This window comes from Simochromis diagramma, unplaced genomic scaffold (genome assembly GCF_900408965.1).
Source record: "Simochromis diagramma unplaced genomic scaffold, fSimDia1.1 OVJJ01000802.1, whole genome shotgun sequence".
NCBI lineage: Eukaryota > Metazoa > Chordata > Actinopteri > Cichliformes > Cichlidae > Simochromis > Simochromis diagramma.
The window spans coordinates 11,214,064-11,233,794 of NW_024387492.1; the positions used below are offsets into that span (position 1 = coordinate 11,214,064).

General features: G+C 41.5%; 1 protein-coding gene across 1 annotated transcript in view; it reads right to left on the bottom strand.

Moving 5' to 3' along the window:
- The window catches only part of utrn (utrophin), a 190,828-nt gene that overhangs the window by 40,143 nt on the left and 130,954 nt on the right, over positions 1–19,731 (bottom strand). Inside the window, 7 exon segments of the mRNA XM_040017758.1 lie at positions 1,609–1,766; positions 3,188–3,273; positions 3,829–4,030; positions 7,055–7,129; positions 8,819–8,880; positions 16,831–16,891; positions 18,234–18,312. Of these exon segments, the coding sequence (XP_039873692.1) occupies positions 1,609–1,766; positions 3,188–3,273; positions 3,829–4,030; positions 7,055–7,129; positions 8,819–8,880; positions 16,831–16,891; positions 18,234–18,312 (723 nt within the window).

Here is a 19,731-nt window from a genome sequence, read left to right on the forward strand (position 1 = left end):
TGTGTCAGGAGTATCGGAATAAGCTGAGACGCATTTTCTCTAAACACTGTGGACTCTGTAGCTTTTAAACCCCACGCTGTGCCAAAAATTGGCCCACCCCAAATATCCGATCACCCGGCACAAACAGAGTAATATAGTGCACGCTGTTAAGTGCCAGGAGGACTGGATGATTTATACATCGGGGAAACCAAACAACCTCTGGCTAAGTGGACGGCACAACACAGAAGAGCTACCTCGTCAGGCCAGGACTCTGCAGTCTATTTACACCTACAGGCCAGTGAACACTCTTTCAATGATGAGGATGTACACATCCTGGTTTGAGTGGGGAGTCAAGGGGCCTAAGGGTACATCTTTCACCATCCTAAAATGCTGTCATTGCAGCCATTCCCCAACTCTCTATGAATGGTACTCATGGCCATTGATCAGTGGTCATAGATCAGTGGTCGTTGATCAATGGTCACGACAACGTGCATTTTAATGATCAAGAAACTGACCTTACAGCCCATTGTTCATTCAGTGGGCTACTTTCCCTCGTTGTGCAAAGGTAGTTTCTTGCACTGAAAACGCTACGTCAAGATGAACGGAATCAACTTTTTTTGGCAGCGCTTTTTAAGCTCATACCTTTCAGCTTTTTTAGATTCTGTAGCAGAAAGCTGAATCAAAAGAGTGTCAAAGCAGTGTCCACGCAAGAAATCTTTGATGGATAATTGGAAAATCAGACTTTTCTTTTACAAGTATTCACAAGCAGTGACAGATGGCAGAGACAAAATGTGCTTGTGACAAACAAGAAGATGTCTCTTAAGATAGAAATAAATATGATACGGTGGAGTAGGTTCCAGAGGAAGACATGAATAATATATTAACAGAAAAATCCCCAGGGATCGATTGCCTAATCGGCGTTATGAGTTCATGCAAAAAATATAAAGCATAACATGAACCCTGTAGCTAACAGGACATATATTATCTTAAGAAGAGATTTAAAGCTTCTGCTTACACATGAGCACCAGACTACCAGTTAACTGTACACAATATGTGTACATAAGATAGTTTTTCCCCCAAACTAAAATGAGCATATATAAGAAAAACAGCAATAAAGAGGTAATTTTGAGTCGACTAGTTTTGGGCTCATTTTGTCCTAGCATTTCTATTCTATCTGCCCAGCACACAACCTTTATTTTAATTAGTCATTAATATGCCATCTGATTTCCCCCACCAGTTAAGCAATCACAATTTCACATTCAGACTGTTTTTGTCAAACGAAACAGAACAAAAACAAAGCAAAACAAGAAAATCATTTTCAGCTTATGTATTAGAGGTAAAAGCAGTGAAATCATAGTTTAAACACGGAGAAAAATCACTGATTAATCAGATTGAGGTTATAGATTTGTTACAAACAAAAACCCTGAACTTGTTATTCATTAACATGTGGGGGAAAAAAAGAATTTAAATGGATTTTTCCCCCCATGCTTATAATCCATCCAGTGGTAAGAACATTAAAAGACTATGGCATGAACAGCTTATGTGCTTCTGTATTCTTCAGATGTGTGTAGGTGTACACTAATGTGATGTGTTAAATGCACATGTTTGTGCGTTTCTGTGTGAACATACGTGCTGGAAGCAGCTGCGAACACTGGGTTCAATGTTGGAGCCTCCAAAGGCAGCCACCTCGCCCAGCTGTCTTGGGATCTGGATGGCTTCATGAAGCAGCAGTCCAAGCTGCCGCTGGTCGCACGTGTCACCTGCTGACGCCACCTGGCTGAAGAGGTCTGCAGAGAGAGGACAGGGAGGAGCGGTGAGGTAAAAGAGAAGGAATAAGGGAGAAAGTTAGAGCATGTGGGTGATATTTAAAATAATATGTATAAATAGAAAAGATGTAGAGAAGGAAAGAGTGACAATATAGCAGGGAGTGGGAGGGAAAAGCATTAGTGTATATGTGGGTGAGAGGGAGGACACAAAAAGAATCAGAGAACAGATGCACTTAGTTTTTCCACAGCAGGCTTTTTTTCTCTAATCTTTCCCTCCCCGTCTCCATCTTTCCATCCCTTCTCACGGAGATTGACAAAGCTCCGTACTGGATATGGATGCCTGCCCAATGACACACTATCTAAGCTACTCTGCATGTTGGCAACATCCCCCCCCCCCTAGATGAGGTTACGAAACATCGCTGGAGCACATGCACAAAATGAGCAAAGAAGGCAGAGAGTGTAATCCAGAGAAAAAGAGGAGAGGAAAAACAGAGGGCATGACAGGTCTTTCTGCTCCGCTTGCCACTGTCTTTGATCTCTCTATGAAGCCTGGTCCTGATGCCAGCTCCTGCCATGACTGTGTGTGGGTGTTCATGGATTGCACATGCAAAAAAAAGAAGAGACAGCAATTACATGTCTCTGACCCCGTCTCCCCCACCCCCACCCCACGTACACATCTCTTATGAAATCTTGCTGAAGACCGACATCTCCAGCTGATTCAGTCCAGTACAGATATACAACTGACATTTGCAACTGTCAAAAATGGGTGTCAAATAACAGGACACCTAGTTAGGTGCGTGCGCAATGCAGTGCAGCTATCTGCAAGGGACTGACAGTCAATGAGACCCTAAAAGAGTAAAGGAGGAAGGACGCAATCAACCATGCTAGATACCCTTCTCAGGCTAATAGAAACTGCCAGTGGAACGAATAGGCTCAGGGATGGAGTCCATGCCATGGGAAGAGAAAAGGAGGCGAAAGAGTAAGATAGGAAAGAGGATGGAAGCAAGACTAAGTAAGACAGGACAAAAGATAAAGTGGAACTGTTAGATGGATGAACAGTGGCGTGAGCAGTGACAGCAAAGGAAGACAGGGAGCGAGAGAGAGAGAGATAAAGCAGCAAAAACAAAGAGCAGGAAGCTAGGATGACATTCTCCTCCCAGTGCAGCAAGCCTATATTCACGCTCCCTAATCCTAAAAAATAAGGGAGAATAGAAAATTAAATAAAGAACAAGAGAAACGCGGAGGAGGTCTCTCATCCAATTAGACGACCCGATTTCTAACTCCTCTCTGTCTCGAGTTTGATTAATACTGCTGGGAGTACAGCCATCGTGCAGCAGTATCACTTGAAATCGGAGACAGGCTGGTCTCTTATGAAAGGGACGGGAGTGAGTTTAGATGCACGTGTACAGAATCAAACGTCACACCAACTCGCTGACACTTACATTTGTATTTCTCCTCCAGGTGTCCCTTGGAGAGAGAGAGCAGGCCGATCTTCATAGACAGTACCCGGATCTTCCCACTGCGACCACTGCAGACAGCACCACGGAGACACCAAGCAGACAGTGAAAATTAGTTACATTTACTGTTGCTGTGTGTTTCTGAGTATACATTCAATTTAAGTGTAGCGAGATCATTTCAGATTTGAATTACATGCAACAACAGACACATAAAACCATTATGTCCCTGGAAAGGAAAGGATTGCGTGCAGGACGTTGTGATTTGTTTGTCCTTTTACCCCTGAATGCGCACAAATGGTATTTAGAGTGCGGAGATGGTTGGTTTACAGTGTATGAGTGCACACATGATTATGCAGAGAGTACTGTATGTTCTGGCGAGAGCAGATTCTATTTACACATGAAATTTGCTCCTAAATTAGCACAATGCGTAACACGCCCACTGAGGCACTTCCCGACTTATGCATATGACATGATGACAGCATGAATATGTGCATTGTTGACACGACAGCTCCTTTAATGCAGTCTAATTTTAAACAAGTACATCATTCGTGTGCATGCAACAGCATGAAGAAGTAAGCATTGCTACAAATATGTACGGCAACATGTATCGCAGAGGGCATACGTACGTGTCGTAAACATTAAGCAGCCAGTTGAGACACATGTCAACGCAGAGAGGCACGTTAACCAGGTCTTTGTGCTCCTGTTCCAGGCCGTCGTAGATAGAGGTTAGGCAGTTGATGACGTCGGGAACGGTAAGCAGCTGATTGTTATTGGTGAGTTTATGCTGCTCAAAGGTGTTCTGGGCAACGCTGAGGTCCAGCAAGTCCACTGCAGATGAATGGGGCGGTCGAGATATAGAAGGAGAGAAACAGCGAGGAGAAGGAGGCGGGAGGAAAATGGAAGAAAGGGACAAAGAAACACAGGACCATTAGTAACCTTTCCAGCTTGCTCACTGAGCTTTCAGCAGCTGCTCTGATTTTTTCAACAAATGTCAAGATATCAGAAAAGGACAAGGAGCTGAAAATGGCACAGGCTACTTATAGAAGAACGTCTAAACTACAGACTTGACTGATATTTTATCAAAATAGTTTCATAAAAAAAAATAAGTGCAGGGGTAGGCCAGAATTACAGACACAAAATAGACTGATCCATTGAGGAGAAATGTGAACTAGAAAAAAAAAAAAACGAGGAACAGAGATGAAATGAATCAGACAGAGCACTCTCTCTGGAGTCTTGGCTCTAGAATGACAAAAACAAAAATGTAACCATATTTTTTATATAGAATTTCAATTATGCCTCCATCATACTGTCCCCTTCACTTACACATCTGAAGCGCAAGAGAGACGGCAAAAAAGACGGAAAATCGAACGGAAGAGAATAATTGAATAAAAAAGCCAGCGCATTGAGACAAAGTACCTAAAATATAAATAAATACAAGAGAAGCTGCTGTATTTATAGTGCTTGAGCATGAACTCCCCATCATAGGAGGCCTTTAACTGTAACAGTGCAGTACTTCTTTTAGAATAAGGAAATATAAAAGCACTCATAGAGCGTAACGCCTCTCGAAGGACAAGGGTTATACTAAAAATCTGATGTTTTATGTTTTAATTACACTATGATGACGTCAGCCTGTTTTCATTACAATATACTGATATCAGCAATATGGAAATCTAGGGAAGTATATTAAACTTTGAGTGTCACTGTGAAGTCATACTGTTGTATTGAGATTTCTTTTAAAAAGCTCAGACTAAGAAACATATAACATAACATTATTAAACAAAAATGCTTCCACAGTAAAGATATTGTCTCCATTTTCAAGAAACCAACAGCCGGTTTGGTCCTTTAAATCTGTTAAATATCTGACATTAAACCATGACACAACTCACTAATGAGCTAATAAGATAATCAAAACTGCGCTAATATCCTGCTCTTTAATATGACACTGGATCGAGCAGCTGGCTGTCTCTGCCCGAAGTGCTGACCAGCACCTTTCAAGCTCACTAATTAACAAATTATATCTCATTTGTTTTTGTCAGCAAAAAAAAAGTAGATAAGCAGTTTTCTCTAAATGTTATAGCATCTCCTTCTTTGTTTTCTACAGCACATGTACTGCTTAATAAATACATGACAAGAGTCAGGATCTAGTTACATAGTACAAGAATATATTAATAGGTGAGGATGAAGCTCAGATACCAACAGGATTTTTAATTAGTGCTTTGCTTAGATCCACTGGCAGGTCAACCAACCAGGAGGTAAAATGCAGACAGTGGGATAATTACCACAGAAAGAATCATTAACATTTATCTACCGTACTTTATGGTCACGGCATCTTGTTTCAGATTTATCAAAAGATTTCAATACATGGGAGGTTCAAATCTATTTCACAGGTATACAGGAACATAAACCACAGTTGTAAACTCCTCTCTCTCTGCATTACTCTTCTGACCTTTAATGAATTTTCTATAAATATTTAAAAACTTCCACACTGCACATCTCTCTCACCCTCCTGCCCTCAAAGACAGCACTAATTACTGGAGTAATCCACACAGAGTGGACGCAGCAGGGCAGCTGTGCTATCAGAAAGCAAAACTTTCCTTCTCTGCAGCTTTGTCATTACACACTCTGGTATGGAGCTGAAAGGCTGTGGCACATTAGTGGATGCCACGCAAGCTCATTTGTGCTTCTCCAACCCCCTGGCACAGACTTAACCCAATTAGCCGTTTTATAGTATCCCCGTCACGTGTGTGTCAAATTCTCTCTCTCTCACACACAATCACAAACAGTCAGACACATTGATCTCCAAGCAAAGATTCCACATGAATCCAGGCTAATAACTAATAACTACTGATCCTTCTGTGCCTACATGTGTGTGTGTGCATGTCAGTGTGTGTTTGTATACTGTGACTGCTCCAATCTAATGAATGAAATTGAATCGCAGTGCCCCAAGTCGAACTCACTCAGGCTAATGCATTATCGTCACAATCACACGCATACACAGAAGCAATATGAGATAGCAAACTAAAACGCCTGAATCATTCAAACTCATTAACAACCAACACACACAATAACACACTTTGACATACCCTGCTGGGCATGCTGCACATGCACACAACCGCCTGATGTAACGGTACGGTTTTGATGTGTGGTATTTGTTACACTCGTACACACTCCAAACTTCCTACAAACAGCAGGATGTAAATAAACAGTGTAGGCTCACAGTGTGAGGTGCACTAATAATGTCAACAGCTGGATAATGGTTAACATTTGTCACCATTATTACTTTGAGCTGAGGCCAAGTAGCTACTGCCATGCTGGTTGAAACCCCACATGGAGAAGTCTACATGCACCTGTGATGTGTGTGTGTATTTGTATGTATGTGTATATGTATATATATATATATATATATATATATATATATATATATATGGTGTTTATAGCCACCTGAGATTCTAAGTAATGGCAACTTCCTATCGAAGATTACATTATAAACACAAAAAACATCACTCTCTCATTCTGAGAATGTATTTGGTTATTTATTTATTTTTAAAAAAAACCTCCACCTGTGCTCACCAAATGAGGCTTACGCTCAACAGGCTTAACACAAGCACCAGCTGTGACTCTGTATGCAAAGAATCATGCACATACGCGCACACAAATTCATGCAGAGTGGGTAATTTTAAAGCCAAAAATATGCTTGGCTCCTATGCTGTTCTGGCACAACATCTGGCAAAGCTTCAAATCATTACTGCATCCCCTTGTTGAGCCCAAACATCAAAAGAAGCAGACCGCGGCTGTAGGTATTAAGGTGTCTGTGGGTGTGTGTGTGCGCGCGTGTGTGTTCATCTTACTTACAGCACAGTGCTTTCTGTAGTCTGCGAATCTTCATGGCTGTTCGGTATGCTGAGAATCTCACATTGTTCAAGTCCGCTACAGGCAGGAAAGGAGACAGAGAGATAAAAGGTAAATGGACAAAAAAGAAAACAGAGGCAGAAAATTGGAAAACAAAATGCAGCAGAAATCTGCCTTCTGGGCAACACAAGCAACCTCTGTCTTCAGTGAAATCTGACTTCTGTTAGTTATTGTCTGTGGAGACGGCTGAGGCGAGAGGCTGCTAATATGGACTGTGTAATTAGGTTAGTGAGTTCTATCTCAGTGGAGTCTGGTGCTATTTGTTGAGCTCCTGGCCTACAGAATACACTCCCAAAGTTTCACAGGTTATTACTTATCTGGCAGCTCATTAAAAAAATACCACAGTCATACGGGTGATCCTGAAGGGACACAGGCACGCATATGGATATTATCAGGGAGGGGGAGAGAGGGAAAAGATCAGGGTGTCAGCTTCATGAAGTCAAATCTAAAGAGTAAATGAACCAGACAAGTGAGAATGGGTCTACAGCGCTGTGCTGATCCCTGATCAGAAACAAGAGGTCTGCTTCAAAGAGCCACATCACTTGTTTAAAAGGTGATCTTGTTCATGCAGATATTGCTGTGCAGAAGTTGAGATCACAGTGATGATGCTTCAGCCCACACCCTGATTGTGCGTGAAAGCTGCAGAGCCTTTAAACCTTTCTGCAGCTACTTTGCAGTCATGTGAGGGTTTACTTTGCCTCCCGGTCCAGCAGATGTACATTTCAGTCTTAAAGTATTCTTCTTCTTCACCTTCACTGCATTTCTGACAGGGAGCACTTTGCTATCTTTTTATAGCCTTCCGCTGCTTTGTAGGCATGCATCGGCTTTATTTGAGATTCTCAATCAGTTTCTTAGAGATGCCAGAGTTGGACGAAGTCAGGGAACGTATCAGCTATGATACGTCACGATCAGCTGACACCTAATGACAATTTTACCTGAGTTACAAATCACATTCAGTAAATTAACACTTAATTCATACTTTAAGTAAACTTTAGTTCACAAAAACAAAACCAGCCTTGTGTTAGCGTGGTTAATAAGTGCTGGGTTTGACTCATTGGACATTTCTGCGTGGCATCTGCATGTTCTCCCTGTGCTGGTGTGCATTTTCTGTGTACTCCGGCTTCCTCTCACAGTACAAAGATGAGGTAAATTGCCCATAGTTGTGAATATGAGTCTGTCTCTGTGTGAGCTGTCGACCTGTCCGTGGGGTACCCCGCCTTAAGCCCTGTGACAGGACTAAAGACCAGAAAAACTGTTTTTGGACCCTAGCATCATACAGACAAATTGCGTTATGTGAAGCAGAGAGCAATGACAGATTACATTTGAAATATTCAACAGCAGCATTTCTTTTCAGGATCAGCAACCTCAGTACTTTGGATAATATGAAGTACAGACTGTGAAAAGTTCGCATTGGAACAACTTTCCACCAAAGAAATGCTGAGGGGGAAAAAAAGCTGACAGTGAATTCTGTGGATTATCTTGCGTGACAGTCTTTTTTTTGTATGGAAATGTTTTTAAATTGAATTTTTAATATCTTCATTGTACATTTCTCCGGCAGTATCTTATTACCTGGGCAAAGAAACCCCAGCTAAATAACAGTATATAAAGTTGGAAATAAGTTTATTCTTAGCAATTTTCTGAAGCGACATTTATTTTGAAAAATAAGTCGGGAGCCTAAGTCTTCATACATAATACTATGTTCTATACCTAGTGATTGGTAGAGCTCTGTCATCTTTGGATGGTCCCAGCAGGTCGTTTGTGTCTGATGACTAAAAATGGAAACACAGAAGAGAAAACTTAAGAGTGCAAAATACACAAAATCATGAGCTGACACATAAACAGAACAACTGCTGATGTCTAAACACAGACACACACACGCACTCATAAATACTTTCTACACTTTCAAGGCTTATCACAAAAAAAAAAACAAGATAGAAAAAAAAAAACATTGAATAAGAAAGGTATGCAAAAATCATACAGAGAAACTGAGCAAAAGGATAAACAAGTGGAATTACACAGAAGCTAACATTACTTTTATCATCATCACTGGAACAGTACAGACACTGTGGACGCTTATATTGGCATTGCTTTTGTTATCACCCCTGAAATGGAGACAGAGGCTACGAATACATCATAAATCACAGAACACTCAATGAAACAACACAGACACACACACCCACCTTTCCTTTCAAATACCATAATAAACATGAGGGGACCAAGTCTAAACCTTCTGTTTACATTTCTGCTTCAGGTAGAAGCCACAGCATGCACACACACACACACACACACACACACACACACACACACACACACACACACACACACACACACACACACACACACACACACACACAACACACACAAATCAAAGCAGTCGGAAAACCAACAGTAGGAGAAGGGAAAAAAACAACAAAAAAAAACACATTTAAAAAGAATGATCAAACATAGCTGTTTCGCCTGCCAATCACTTCTTTTATTTGAGCTATTCTGGCCATGATGTGGCCTTACGTGTGTGTGTGTGTGTGTGTGTGTGTGTGTGTGTGTGTGTGTGTGCGCGCGCGCACACGCCTGCATAATATTTCAAGGAGGCACCTGGCTGTCAGAAGCCACACTCAGATCTGCGTGGGATGTTTGAGGAGTTTTCTGGAAGATGTTTTTTTTTAAAAATAAAAGTCTGCTTCAGAATGCAGAGGCTCCCCTGTGGATTCTGCGATGGCTCGCTCTCTGCTGACAGTCGGCAGGAAGTAAAGCCGAGTGCTGACAGAGAAGCGCAGTGGCGAAGTGGATGGCATAAGCCCTCCTCTTGCGCAGATGTTCATCGCTATTCAGTGGCTACACAGACTGGTGACCCTTTTCACACCTGAGCAGGCATATTTAATGCCGGGACATTCCTGCACTAAGGACCTGCGAAACATTTGCCTAAATTGTCAAAGGCTGGCAGGGGATTCGCTGATATTTGCTCCACACAGACAAACACTAGGAGAAAGAGCACCATCTCTATGCAGACCACATTCGCAAGCAGCTATCACCAATAAAACGTTTTTTTATACCGACGTGTCGAATGGTACATCGCAGATGAGACAGAATTAGTACACTGATAGGATACACATGAACTCACAAAACATCAAGAATCAGACTTCTGTACACACACACACACGGCAGCCAGTATTTCCATCACCAAAGAGATTAGACAGCTTGTGCTCATATCCACAGCTCATGAATGCCATGATGGGGACAACTGAATTGTCAAATTTAACTGTCTTCACTTCTTTCCCCTCAAAATATTCCCTTTGCAATGTCAATCCTTTTGTTGTCCTGTAGGAAGGCAGGGGGGGGAAAAAGAAAGCTAAGTGAAGTGATGGCACACTTATGACAAAGCTGTTACAGTTTAGATGGCGCAGTGTGAAACATTCATCCACAGTAAAATTCAGGGTAAGGTTGGCTTTATACAAACAAATCACGCTTGACGGCTTGATTCAATAAACACACATTAGAACTAAACCTTTACAACGTTTTACCATGGATGGCTAACTTTGCTAAAGAGCAAAAAATCTGTGTCTATTTCACACTGGCTGGACTTTCGTGTTGACGATTATCCCCAGAGATGATCACTGTGTCTCAGCTGTTTTTACCTGACTGGAAACAGCAGCTTTCAGTGGAAAAGCTGAAAGGCGGTGCGTCAGGCTGGGAGTAACACTAGGAGCATGCTTGTTATTTTTGTTTGGGTTTTTCCTCCTTTTTTCCACTGGATTGTGCACTGTAAATTTATCCCACAGGGTCAAAACATCTACTATAACATCCTGAGTTTTCGTGCCCCAAACTTTGGTGCATGCCCAAGTTTTTTTTTATTCACTTCCCTAAAATTCAATCCAAGTTTAACGGTCATGATCCAGAAAACCTTGAAAGGTAAACCGACAAAATTTAGGAGTGGACTTGAGCCTAGATGGACAACTGGAGACCAGACGGCCGAGTAGTCATGCCCATTATGCTTCTTTGAAGTCTGCTGCTTTGGCTCATACGTGTTTAGCGCATTGTAATGTAAATTCAGACCCTCCTTTTTCAGGAATATTGTTTAGCTCACACTGTAGTCAACAAATAGCTTTCACACCAGCTTGACTAATCCAAATGGTTGAACATAGAAGCATTCTTGAATGTTTCATTGACTGGGCATATCAGTGATCGCGGGATGTCGTTGACTTGTAAGTCATAAGCCTGTCCTCAGCATTGTTGTTCATTCTGGCTTTTATCACTGATCCCTGTTTAGTGTCGCCAGGTGCAAACACAGCACAGCTGTCACTCCTTCTCTTCCTACGCTCCAAATCCTATTTATCTCCATGCTGTTGTCTGAGTGAAAATCTTTTATTACCTCATGAAATTAAGCCAGGTTATGAGTCAATAAATTAACTAAGCTACTTTTAATTGTTTAATTGGTGATTTTACGATGGATAAGTGTCCTTTACTAACTTTCAAGAAGCATTTGAATGCACCACAAAGTTCAAAAACACTCCAAAAGCACACCATGATGCAAGGCTGCCAATTTCAATCGAGTTGAGCGTCTGAAGTTATTTCATTCCAATATCTCGAGCTTTTCAAACTCAAGGATTAGCGTGATAGATATTGAACACTTCTCCAAATTCCTCGACATTGATTTCCACAGTGGAAAATGACTTCTCATATGCATCAAATTAAAAGGAAATTCAATTAGAAACAAGGCAATTAAAGCGGCCACTGATGACACGTAGTGGTGTTGTCGATTCGTCAGGCAGCGGATAGCTGTGAGACAGGAGTTCTGGAGATGAATCCTCTTGGGTCTTGTTTAATGCATGTGACATTTTCCCTCATAAAAGTCATTAAATGACATCTCAGAATAACCATCTACAAGTCGAACGGCGTCACAGAAAGGGGATGCAGCAGCAGGCACAAAGAAAAGGATGATATTTACGTATCCACAAGGGTACTGTGAGGGGAAAATAACCTTTTACAAGATGTTTTAATGAGATTTCTGTCTCACCAAGTCAGCATAATAGGCAGCTGAAGTTATGACATAAGTGATACGATCTGACCCTCTTAGATTAACTGATCATAATAATAATAGCAGTTTAGCTTATCAAGCTTGTGTAGCTTTACAATTTCCAGCTACTTAGAGTCTCATCGACGGTTAAAGTGGTTCTGCTAATTACTACGTCTTCATTGGTGCTTCTTAAAAATAAATTAGAACCACAACAACCTCCTATTCTTTCCCTCTACCCTAGAAGTAACCTAGACTTTTCATATTTCCTGAGGTTAAAGCCAAAATCCTTCTTGGATAGATCTACAATCACAGCACGGCCGGAGACGATTCCCTAAAAACTAAAAACGGCAACAGTGTGGCCAAACACGTCTGCAGTCGCTTTGCTGGTGGGTGGTGGGAATTTGTCACTGTCACACGCTCAGAGACTTCCATGAATAATCATGAGCGTGCACTTGAATGATTAGTAGCATATCTGGATATTCAAAGACACAGAATCAGGGAAATATCTGAGTAAGCACGAGGAAGATTTCAGGAACTATTTTTTCCCCCCACTGACAGCAGCCTGCCAGGCTTATCACCAAGTGTCTGTGACAGGTGATAAGTGCCTGCATTCACCACCTGACATCTTCTGTCTCTCACCGCTCCACCTCACCCTCCCTTAAAAAGCCACCCCCATCTTTCCTATAATAGCATCCCCCTTATTTGGGCTTTTGAGTTACGGTTCAAATAGTTTAGGATTCCTATTAAAACTTCCTAAACTAGACATCCTGAGGAGCACACTGTCACAGTGAGCAGAGTGGCTGGTTTTTTTTGTTGTTTTTTTTTTTTTTTTTTGGGGGGGGGGGGGGGGGGGGGTATTGCTAGGCTCAACCCCACCATAACCGTTTGGCACCATTTCACAGTGCCAAATGTCTCCTAACACAAACACAGACAGACGGCACGACCAAAGATTTCTTCGAATGTCGAGAGGGTGCCAGTGGTGAAATGGGAAAGCATATGAGGCTGCCAGCATGATGCAATAAATACACCGAACTTATGTGAAGCCATTTCAGTTTCCCCACAAAATGTCACTGGAACTGCTCGCTACAGGGGGTGGACAAAGACACAGTTTTAATCAGAGGCCCTTTGTCAGCCCGGAGAAAAGAGGCAGAGTATGAAAGGAGATGGAAGACGAGATGGGGAGGAGTTTGGGGAAATGAATGTTTCAGAGAGACACTGATGTCCCAAGGATGTCACGGCACAAAAAGCGACCTGTGATTAGTCCTGGAGATGGATTTAGACTTGAATTCAAACAACAAATTAGGTGGAATTTTATAACTGCCTCCAAGGCTGAATGTGTGGATGTGAGAGAGGAGGATACTGCTGTAGACTAGCTTCAATTTGAAATAGAAAAAATATGTATCACTGCTTGTGTCTCTAAATACATTTCTGTGTACAGTTTTCTGTGAATACCCCTGTGTTTTGTTTGTGTGTTTGTATGAGTGGGTGGACGCAGGTTCATTGGCTGGCCACATCTGTGATCACAGGCTGTTGTTGACTCTAAAGTTATAAAGCCTGTCCTCCGAGTCACTGGCTTTCACATCTGAACCCTTTCTAGTGCCAAGATGCAGGCCCAAACCCGAAGCAGGTGTCCCTCCCCTCTCTCTATATATAAATCCCATGTTTATCTTCGTCTAGACATTACCTAGCTCTTTAAAGGGGACCTATCATATAAAACAAAGATTTTTTTCAGACGCCCTTACTGTTGACATCCAAATTAAGAGGGTAAGAAGCAGCCAGGTGCTGCTAATCAAATGCTAATCAAGTGCACCTCAGCACCTCATCACCAGTAAGTGTGAGCACCTCTATAAAAGCAGAAGCTTTGGCAGTTTACTGTTCTGGAGAAAGTGGGTGTGTGAATACAATGCCAGACTTCCCAGGTATGGACATCCCAGCAAATTCACTCCAAGATCAGACCATGAAATGCCCAAAGAGCTACATCTCAGACTCTACAGGCCTCAATCGGCAGCTTAAATGTTAAAAATGTTAAAGTTCATGAGAGTACAAGGAGAAAAGAACTTAACAAGCATGGATTGTTTGGAGATAAAGAGAGAAATCCTCTCTGAAAAACAAAAAACAAAGCACAAGACTTCTGGAACAATGCCCTTTGACTATAATGCGTTTGGCAAACAGCATATCAGCTCTAACACCTCACACCAACTATTAAGCACGGTGGCGGAGGGGTGATGATTTGAGCTTGTTTGGCAGCCACAGGGAACCTCACAGCCATAAACTCCTCTGTGTAACAAATATGAGGCTGACAGCTAAATAGTGACTGAAATGCTGTGGCGGGACCTCAAGAGAGCGGTGCATAAACAAATACCTACAAACCTCAACGAAGTGAAGCCACGTTGTAAAAAAAGATTGGTTCAAAATGTCTCCACAATAGTGTCAGAGACTGAAAGTCAGGCAGAAAACGGTGTTGTCTTGTTATTCCATCTAAAAATGGCTTTACATGCCAATTCCTCTAAAAACACAAGGCTTTTAGACACCACTCACAAGGCTGTACATAAACATTGTCTTATTAACATGATTTAACACTTAAGCCTCTTAATACCGTCCAGCAAAAAAGATTCTTATGAAATTTTGTTTTTCTTCATTACTGCCTATATGCACACAAACGCATCACCAAATAAACAACAACAGACAGATTTTCTACATAAAAATAAAACTATCCAAGCTGAGATTGTGACCACACTTAATAATATAGAATCTTTTGGAAAATGAATTCATCAAACTTTTTTGAAGACATTTAACTAGTTACCGAAACATGACTGTATCTTTAAATCTTCATGGCTGTAGCTTTTATTGTGGACTGTTCTGTGGACAGTGAACAAGTGGGGGTTTTTTCCCTTGTGTAAATGGCCATTTGACAATTTTAACTGAGACTGTGACATTTCCACTCAGGGCACAGGATGATTTAGGAGGGCAACCTGAAAAAACACTACCACTTTATCATCCTAAAAATAAATACAGGCAGTAACAGCGTTCTAAAAGAAACCAGAGAGCAGCAGAACTGATAAATGATAGCTGAAATAGAGTTTTCTAACCACTACACAAAAATAAGTGTGGATCTGGTTAAGGCAGCAATTTACTGACGTACAGTTAGATGTTTTTTGGATAATGAGGTCCTTTATGCTTTCAAAACTGACATCTCCTAAGCAGTAGAAAAGCTGTCCTGGACGCCATTTCTGCCCGTTTAAGCAAAAACCTGCAGTTTGGAGTGATTTGGCAAAAAATTAGAATGGGAAGCGAGATGTCAAGCTAAAGTCATTACAGCCACTGTTAGAAGAATATGGGAAGCAGTCCTGGGATTCAGCCAGATATTATCTATTCAAAAGGAAGTGCTACTGTTGAACTGAATGTGAAATGTGCAGGTGAAACAGCCTGAATGGTAATTTACAGACAAAAACCAATCGCGAGAGAAACAAGTTCTTAATTGGACTACAAAGAAAATGCACAGAAAATACAAAGGAAAAACAAATAGCTACTAAGATCCATGACCAGGCGGTGTTTACCGGAGGTCACAAGAGGTTACAGCTCTGACGCACAAAAGAAAAAACTGAAAAGATCAGATAATAATGAGCCATTTCACAATCAGCTCTCAGCATTTTCAAAATGCAGATCATTTCCGTCTGCACCATACTGCCCGCATCTGAATCTACCTTGAGATGAATAAAGGTGTCATAAATGTGCAAACTTCAACTTTTCTACCAAATCTGTTACTTAAAAGGCAGAAAAGATCGTATGACAATAAAGACTGTTTTCACACGTGAAACGAACACAATGTCAGGAGATTCAGATCAGGACATTAAATAAATGTAAATGGTAAATAGACCGGTTCTATATAGAGCTTTTCGATTCCACGCTCAAAGCACTCAGGAGGTAGGAGACGGTCAAAAGTAGCAGTTGCTCCTGATCACTTGAGTGTGAATGCATAGTCTACTTGAGCACTCACAGCACTTTATACAGCATGCCTCGTTCACCCATTCAAACCCCATCATACATTATCATCAGTCAACACCAGTCATTTTCTGCACCTACTATCTAATCGGCTTTAATCACCAAGGTGTCGAACCACCAACCTTCTGATTTGTGGATGACCTGCTGAAAGGGTTTAGACAATGATGCTGCCTGAGTAGAGCGTCCAAGAGACATGACACATGGCACCAGCCTGCTCACTGTCACTTCAACAGACAGTTACCTACATTATTCTCAGATAAGTACAAATGAACTTTGCACGGACTTAACTTTGGGGAACTGACTGTTTAAAAGGAAGAAGTTATTGCAAAATTACAAAAGGGTCATGCCCTATAAATACTCCCTTAAAAGCCTTAGAGGTCCCTTTAGGAGATTACTTTACAAAGTTGCACAGTGTAGACTTGAAATATTCTACTATGGTCATAAAGGTCATGTAATAAAATTCAGGTGCTTGAGACTACCAGTGGGCAAAGAAATCCCAAGAATGAAAATTAAAGCAAACTCAAATTTGATTGGGAAAAAAGACATTAAAAAAAAAAAAAAAAAATCACTCACACACACAATCATTCCATTTCAAATAGGTGACAAATAGCATTTTTTTCTAACCTACTACAGCACACAGACAGACGCATGCATACAGTTTATACAGGCACAGTGAGTGCTATCGAAGCCATTTCTCGCCACTTACTTGATGTAATAAGGAACCTTATTCTGAGAAACTGCACGTTGCCAGGGGAGCTGTACAGATGCTGCAGACGGAGAGAGACAAAGATAAAGAGAGCAGTGAGATGAGGGGAAAGACAAAAAGTCGGGCAACTAAAATCCAAACGCCATCTTAATAAATGCTGCACAATTCCACCAAGCAGTGTAATAATCCATTTAGTGTTTGGACCTTGACTTGAAATAATTTTTACATGTAACACTTCCATTATAACACAGTCTAGATGTATACGGAAGACTCTCACAGAGCATGAAATTGGGTTGGGGAGGGGGGGGGGGGGTATATGGATATTGTTTTCTTGGCAGAAAATCCGGAGGAGGGAGACAATGGGACATGAAAGAAAAGATTTTTATTTTTTTTTAAATAGAGGGAGAAAAAACTGGGGGCACAAAACAAGACAAAAAACACAGACAAGCAAGGGAAATCTTAAAAATGACGAGCTGATAAAGTGTTAAAACCAGACAAGTATAACTCTTGAGATGTTCTCAAAAGCAATAAGAAGCAGAAATGTTGCTTGATTTATCGCCCTCCCACTTTCCCTCCTCCTTGACACAGCTCTACACTCCGATATAAAGATGAAAAGACAGTAAGAGAAAGAGATTAGGCGAGATTGGGAGATATACGAGATGGATAGGGCACGATAAGAACGCACTACTTTATTGATCCCTCGGGGAATATTAAGCTACTAGTGTAATGAGAGCGAATGTGTGATGGAGAAGATAGTGTCATAGTGCCAGGAAGATGAAAGAAGAGACAGAGTGGTGTTTTGTCTGGGTGCAGTTGCTGAGCTCTCAGCAGCGCTTACTTTGTAAACTCGTGTCTGTTGGTGACACAGCATGCCGGCTGAGCATGCCACCTGCTCTGAATCGCACACCGTCCATTTTGTCTCCGTGTCTGACAGCCAGCAAAGCAAATCAGGTGGAACGGGGAGAACACTAATGGCTGTATGATTATAGAAAATGACGAAAGTCAGAGAGCGAGGGAGAGCGCGACAGAGGCGCAGGGAGCCGGAGTCTGGCTGCTCTGTTTAATGTTCACGCTTCTGCATTTGTCTTTTCTCTCCAGCTTTGTCTCTAACTCTCTATGCTCTGCTAATGACCACTCTAAAGAGGGAGGGAGAGGAAGGAGTCAGTGCAGAGCTGTAATTAAGCCTTGCATTATTCATGAGTGAAGTGGCGCATCTGCACGCTATGTGTATGCGCGTGCATGAGTCCACTGAGCATCCGTGACGGCGAAGCATATGGCTGAGGATGAAAAGACGGGGCATGGGAGAGAAATTGGACGATGTGAAACTGTGTAACTGAGTGGAATCAAACCAAGTCACCCCAAATCTATAATTTCCTTAGAGAAGTAATAGGCTCGGTACTCACTGGAGAGGAAATGTTGGGAGGAGGGGCCAAAGTCTCTGTGGGCTTCTTGAAGGAGCTTCAGTCTGTCATCCACTGCCACCTGTATGATGACCATACACACACACACACACACACACACACACACACAAAGAAGAGACAGTCAGCTGTGGGCTGGCAGGCTCTGCTCGCACAGACAGAACTTTACAGTGGCTAGACTTGGCGTCATGGTTGGAAAGAATTCAATTTCAGTGCAATTAAGTTACAAGTGGATTTTCTGTAAGACCCCAACTCAAGAAACTTTATTTCCAATAGAGGTATACATATACACAGTATCACGTCTTGACTGGACTCACAGGCACTTTGTGTCAATTTCAGGACATTTAGCATCGTCTGGAAATTATAAAGCAGCTTCAATTAGCTGAGCACATGTCAAACCCACAAACAGCAGGTAACTGAGTGCTTACATGCACATGTCAGCTAATAAGTATCTACACCGGATGCAGTCAATCACAGTACGGCTGTATGCTCGCGCACAATGAGCTCAAAGCCCATAGCAAATCACTGCAGTGACAATTACAGGTAACTGTGGACTTCAATAGACTTGCAGGTCACAAATCTGCCATCTAGTGTAGACACATGGTGCTGGGGCCAGAGGGAAACCCATTATCCAGATTTCATGGAAGTGTGCTATGTGCATTCTCAACTTTGATGGTATATGTGACCGTAATGGGAAACAGAGAATTAATGGAAGTTTTTTTTTAAATTGAAAAATGAAGAGAAACTCAACGGGGAAACACATAAGAAGCTAAATCAGGCAGCACACAAGAACACCAAGTTTCCTAAATCTCTACTTTTGAGCTAATCCCACAAAAACAACAAATATATATCAATATGGGGCGATCAGAAACATGCTCGTGCAAAGATCAGAAAAGTAACATAGCACCAGAATCACACTGTGCCTATTTGTGTGTTAACATAAAATCTTATATACTTTCAAAATCAATGCTAAAACACTGCTGTTTACTCTATGTTATTATCTCTACTACTACTTCAGCTTGCTTACAAAAAATTAAAAAAAACACTCCGATATAAAGATGAAAAGACAGTAAGAGAAAGAGATTAGGTGAGATTGGGAGATATACGAGATGAATAGGGCACGATAAGAATGCACTACTTTATTGATCCCTCAGGGAATATTAAGCTACTAGTGTAATGAGAGTGAATGTGTGATGGAGAAGATAGTGTCATAGTGCCAGGAAGATGAAAGAAGAGAGTGTGGTGTTTTGTCTGGGTGCAGTTGTAACATAGCACCAGAATCACACTGTGCCTATTTGTGTGTTAACATAAAATCTTATATACTTTCAAAATCAATGCTAAAACACTGCTGTTTACTCCATGTTATTATCTCTACTACTACTTCAGCTTGCTTACAAAAAATAAAAAAAACTTGCGTGAAAAGCATTTAAGTTATCAATCACTCAGACTCTTACTCCCGCGCTCCTTTGAGAGCCGTGTATTG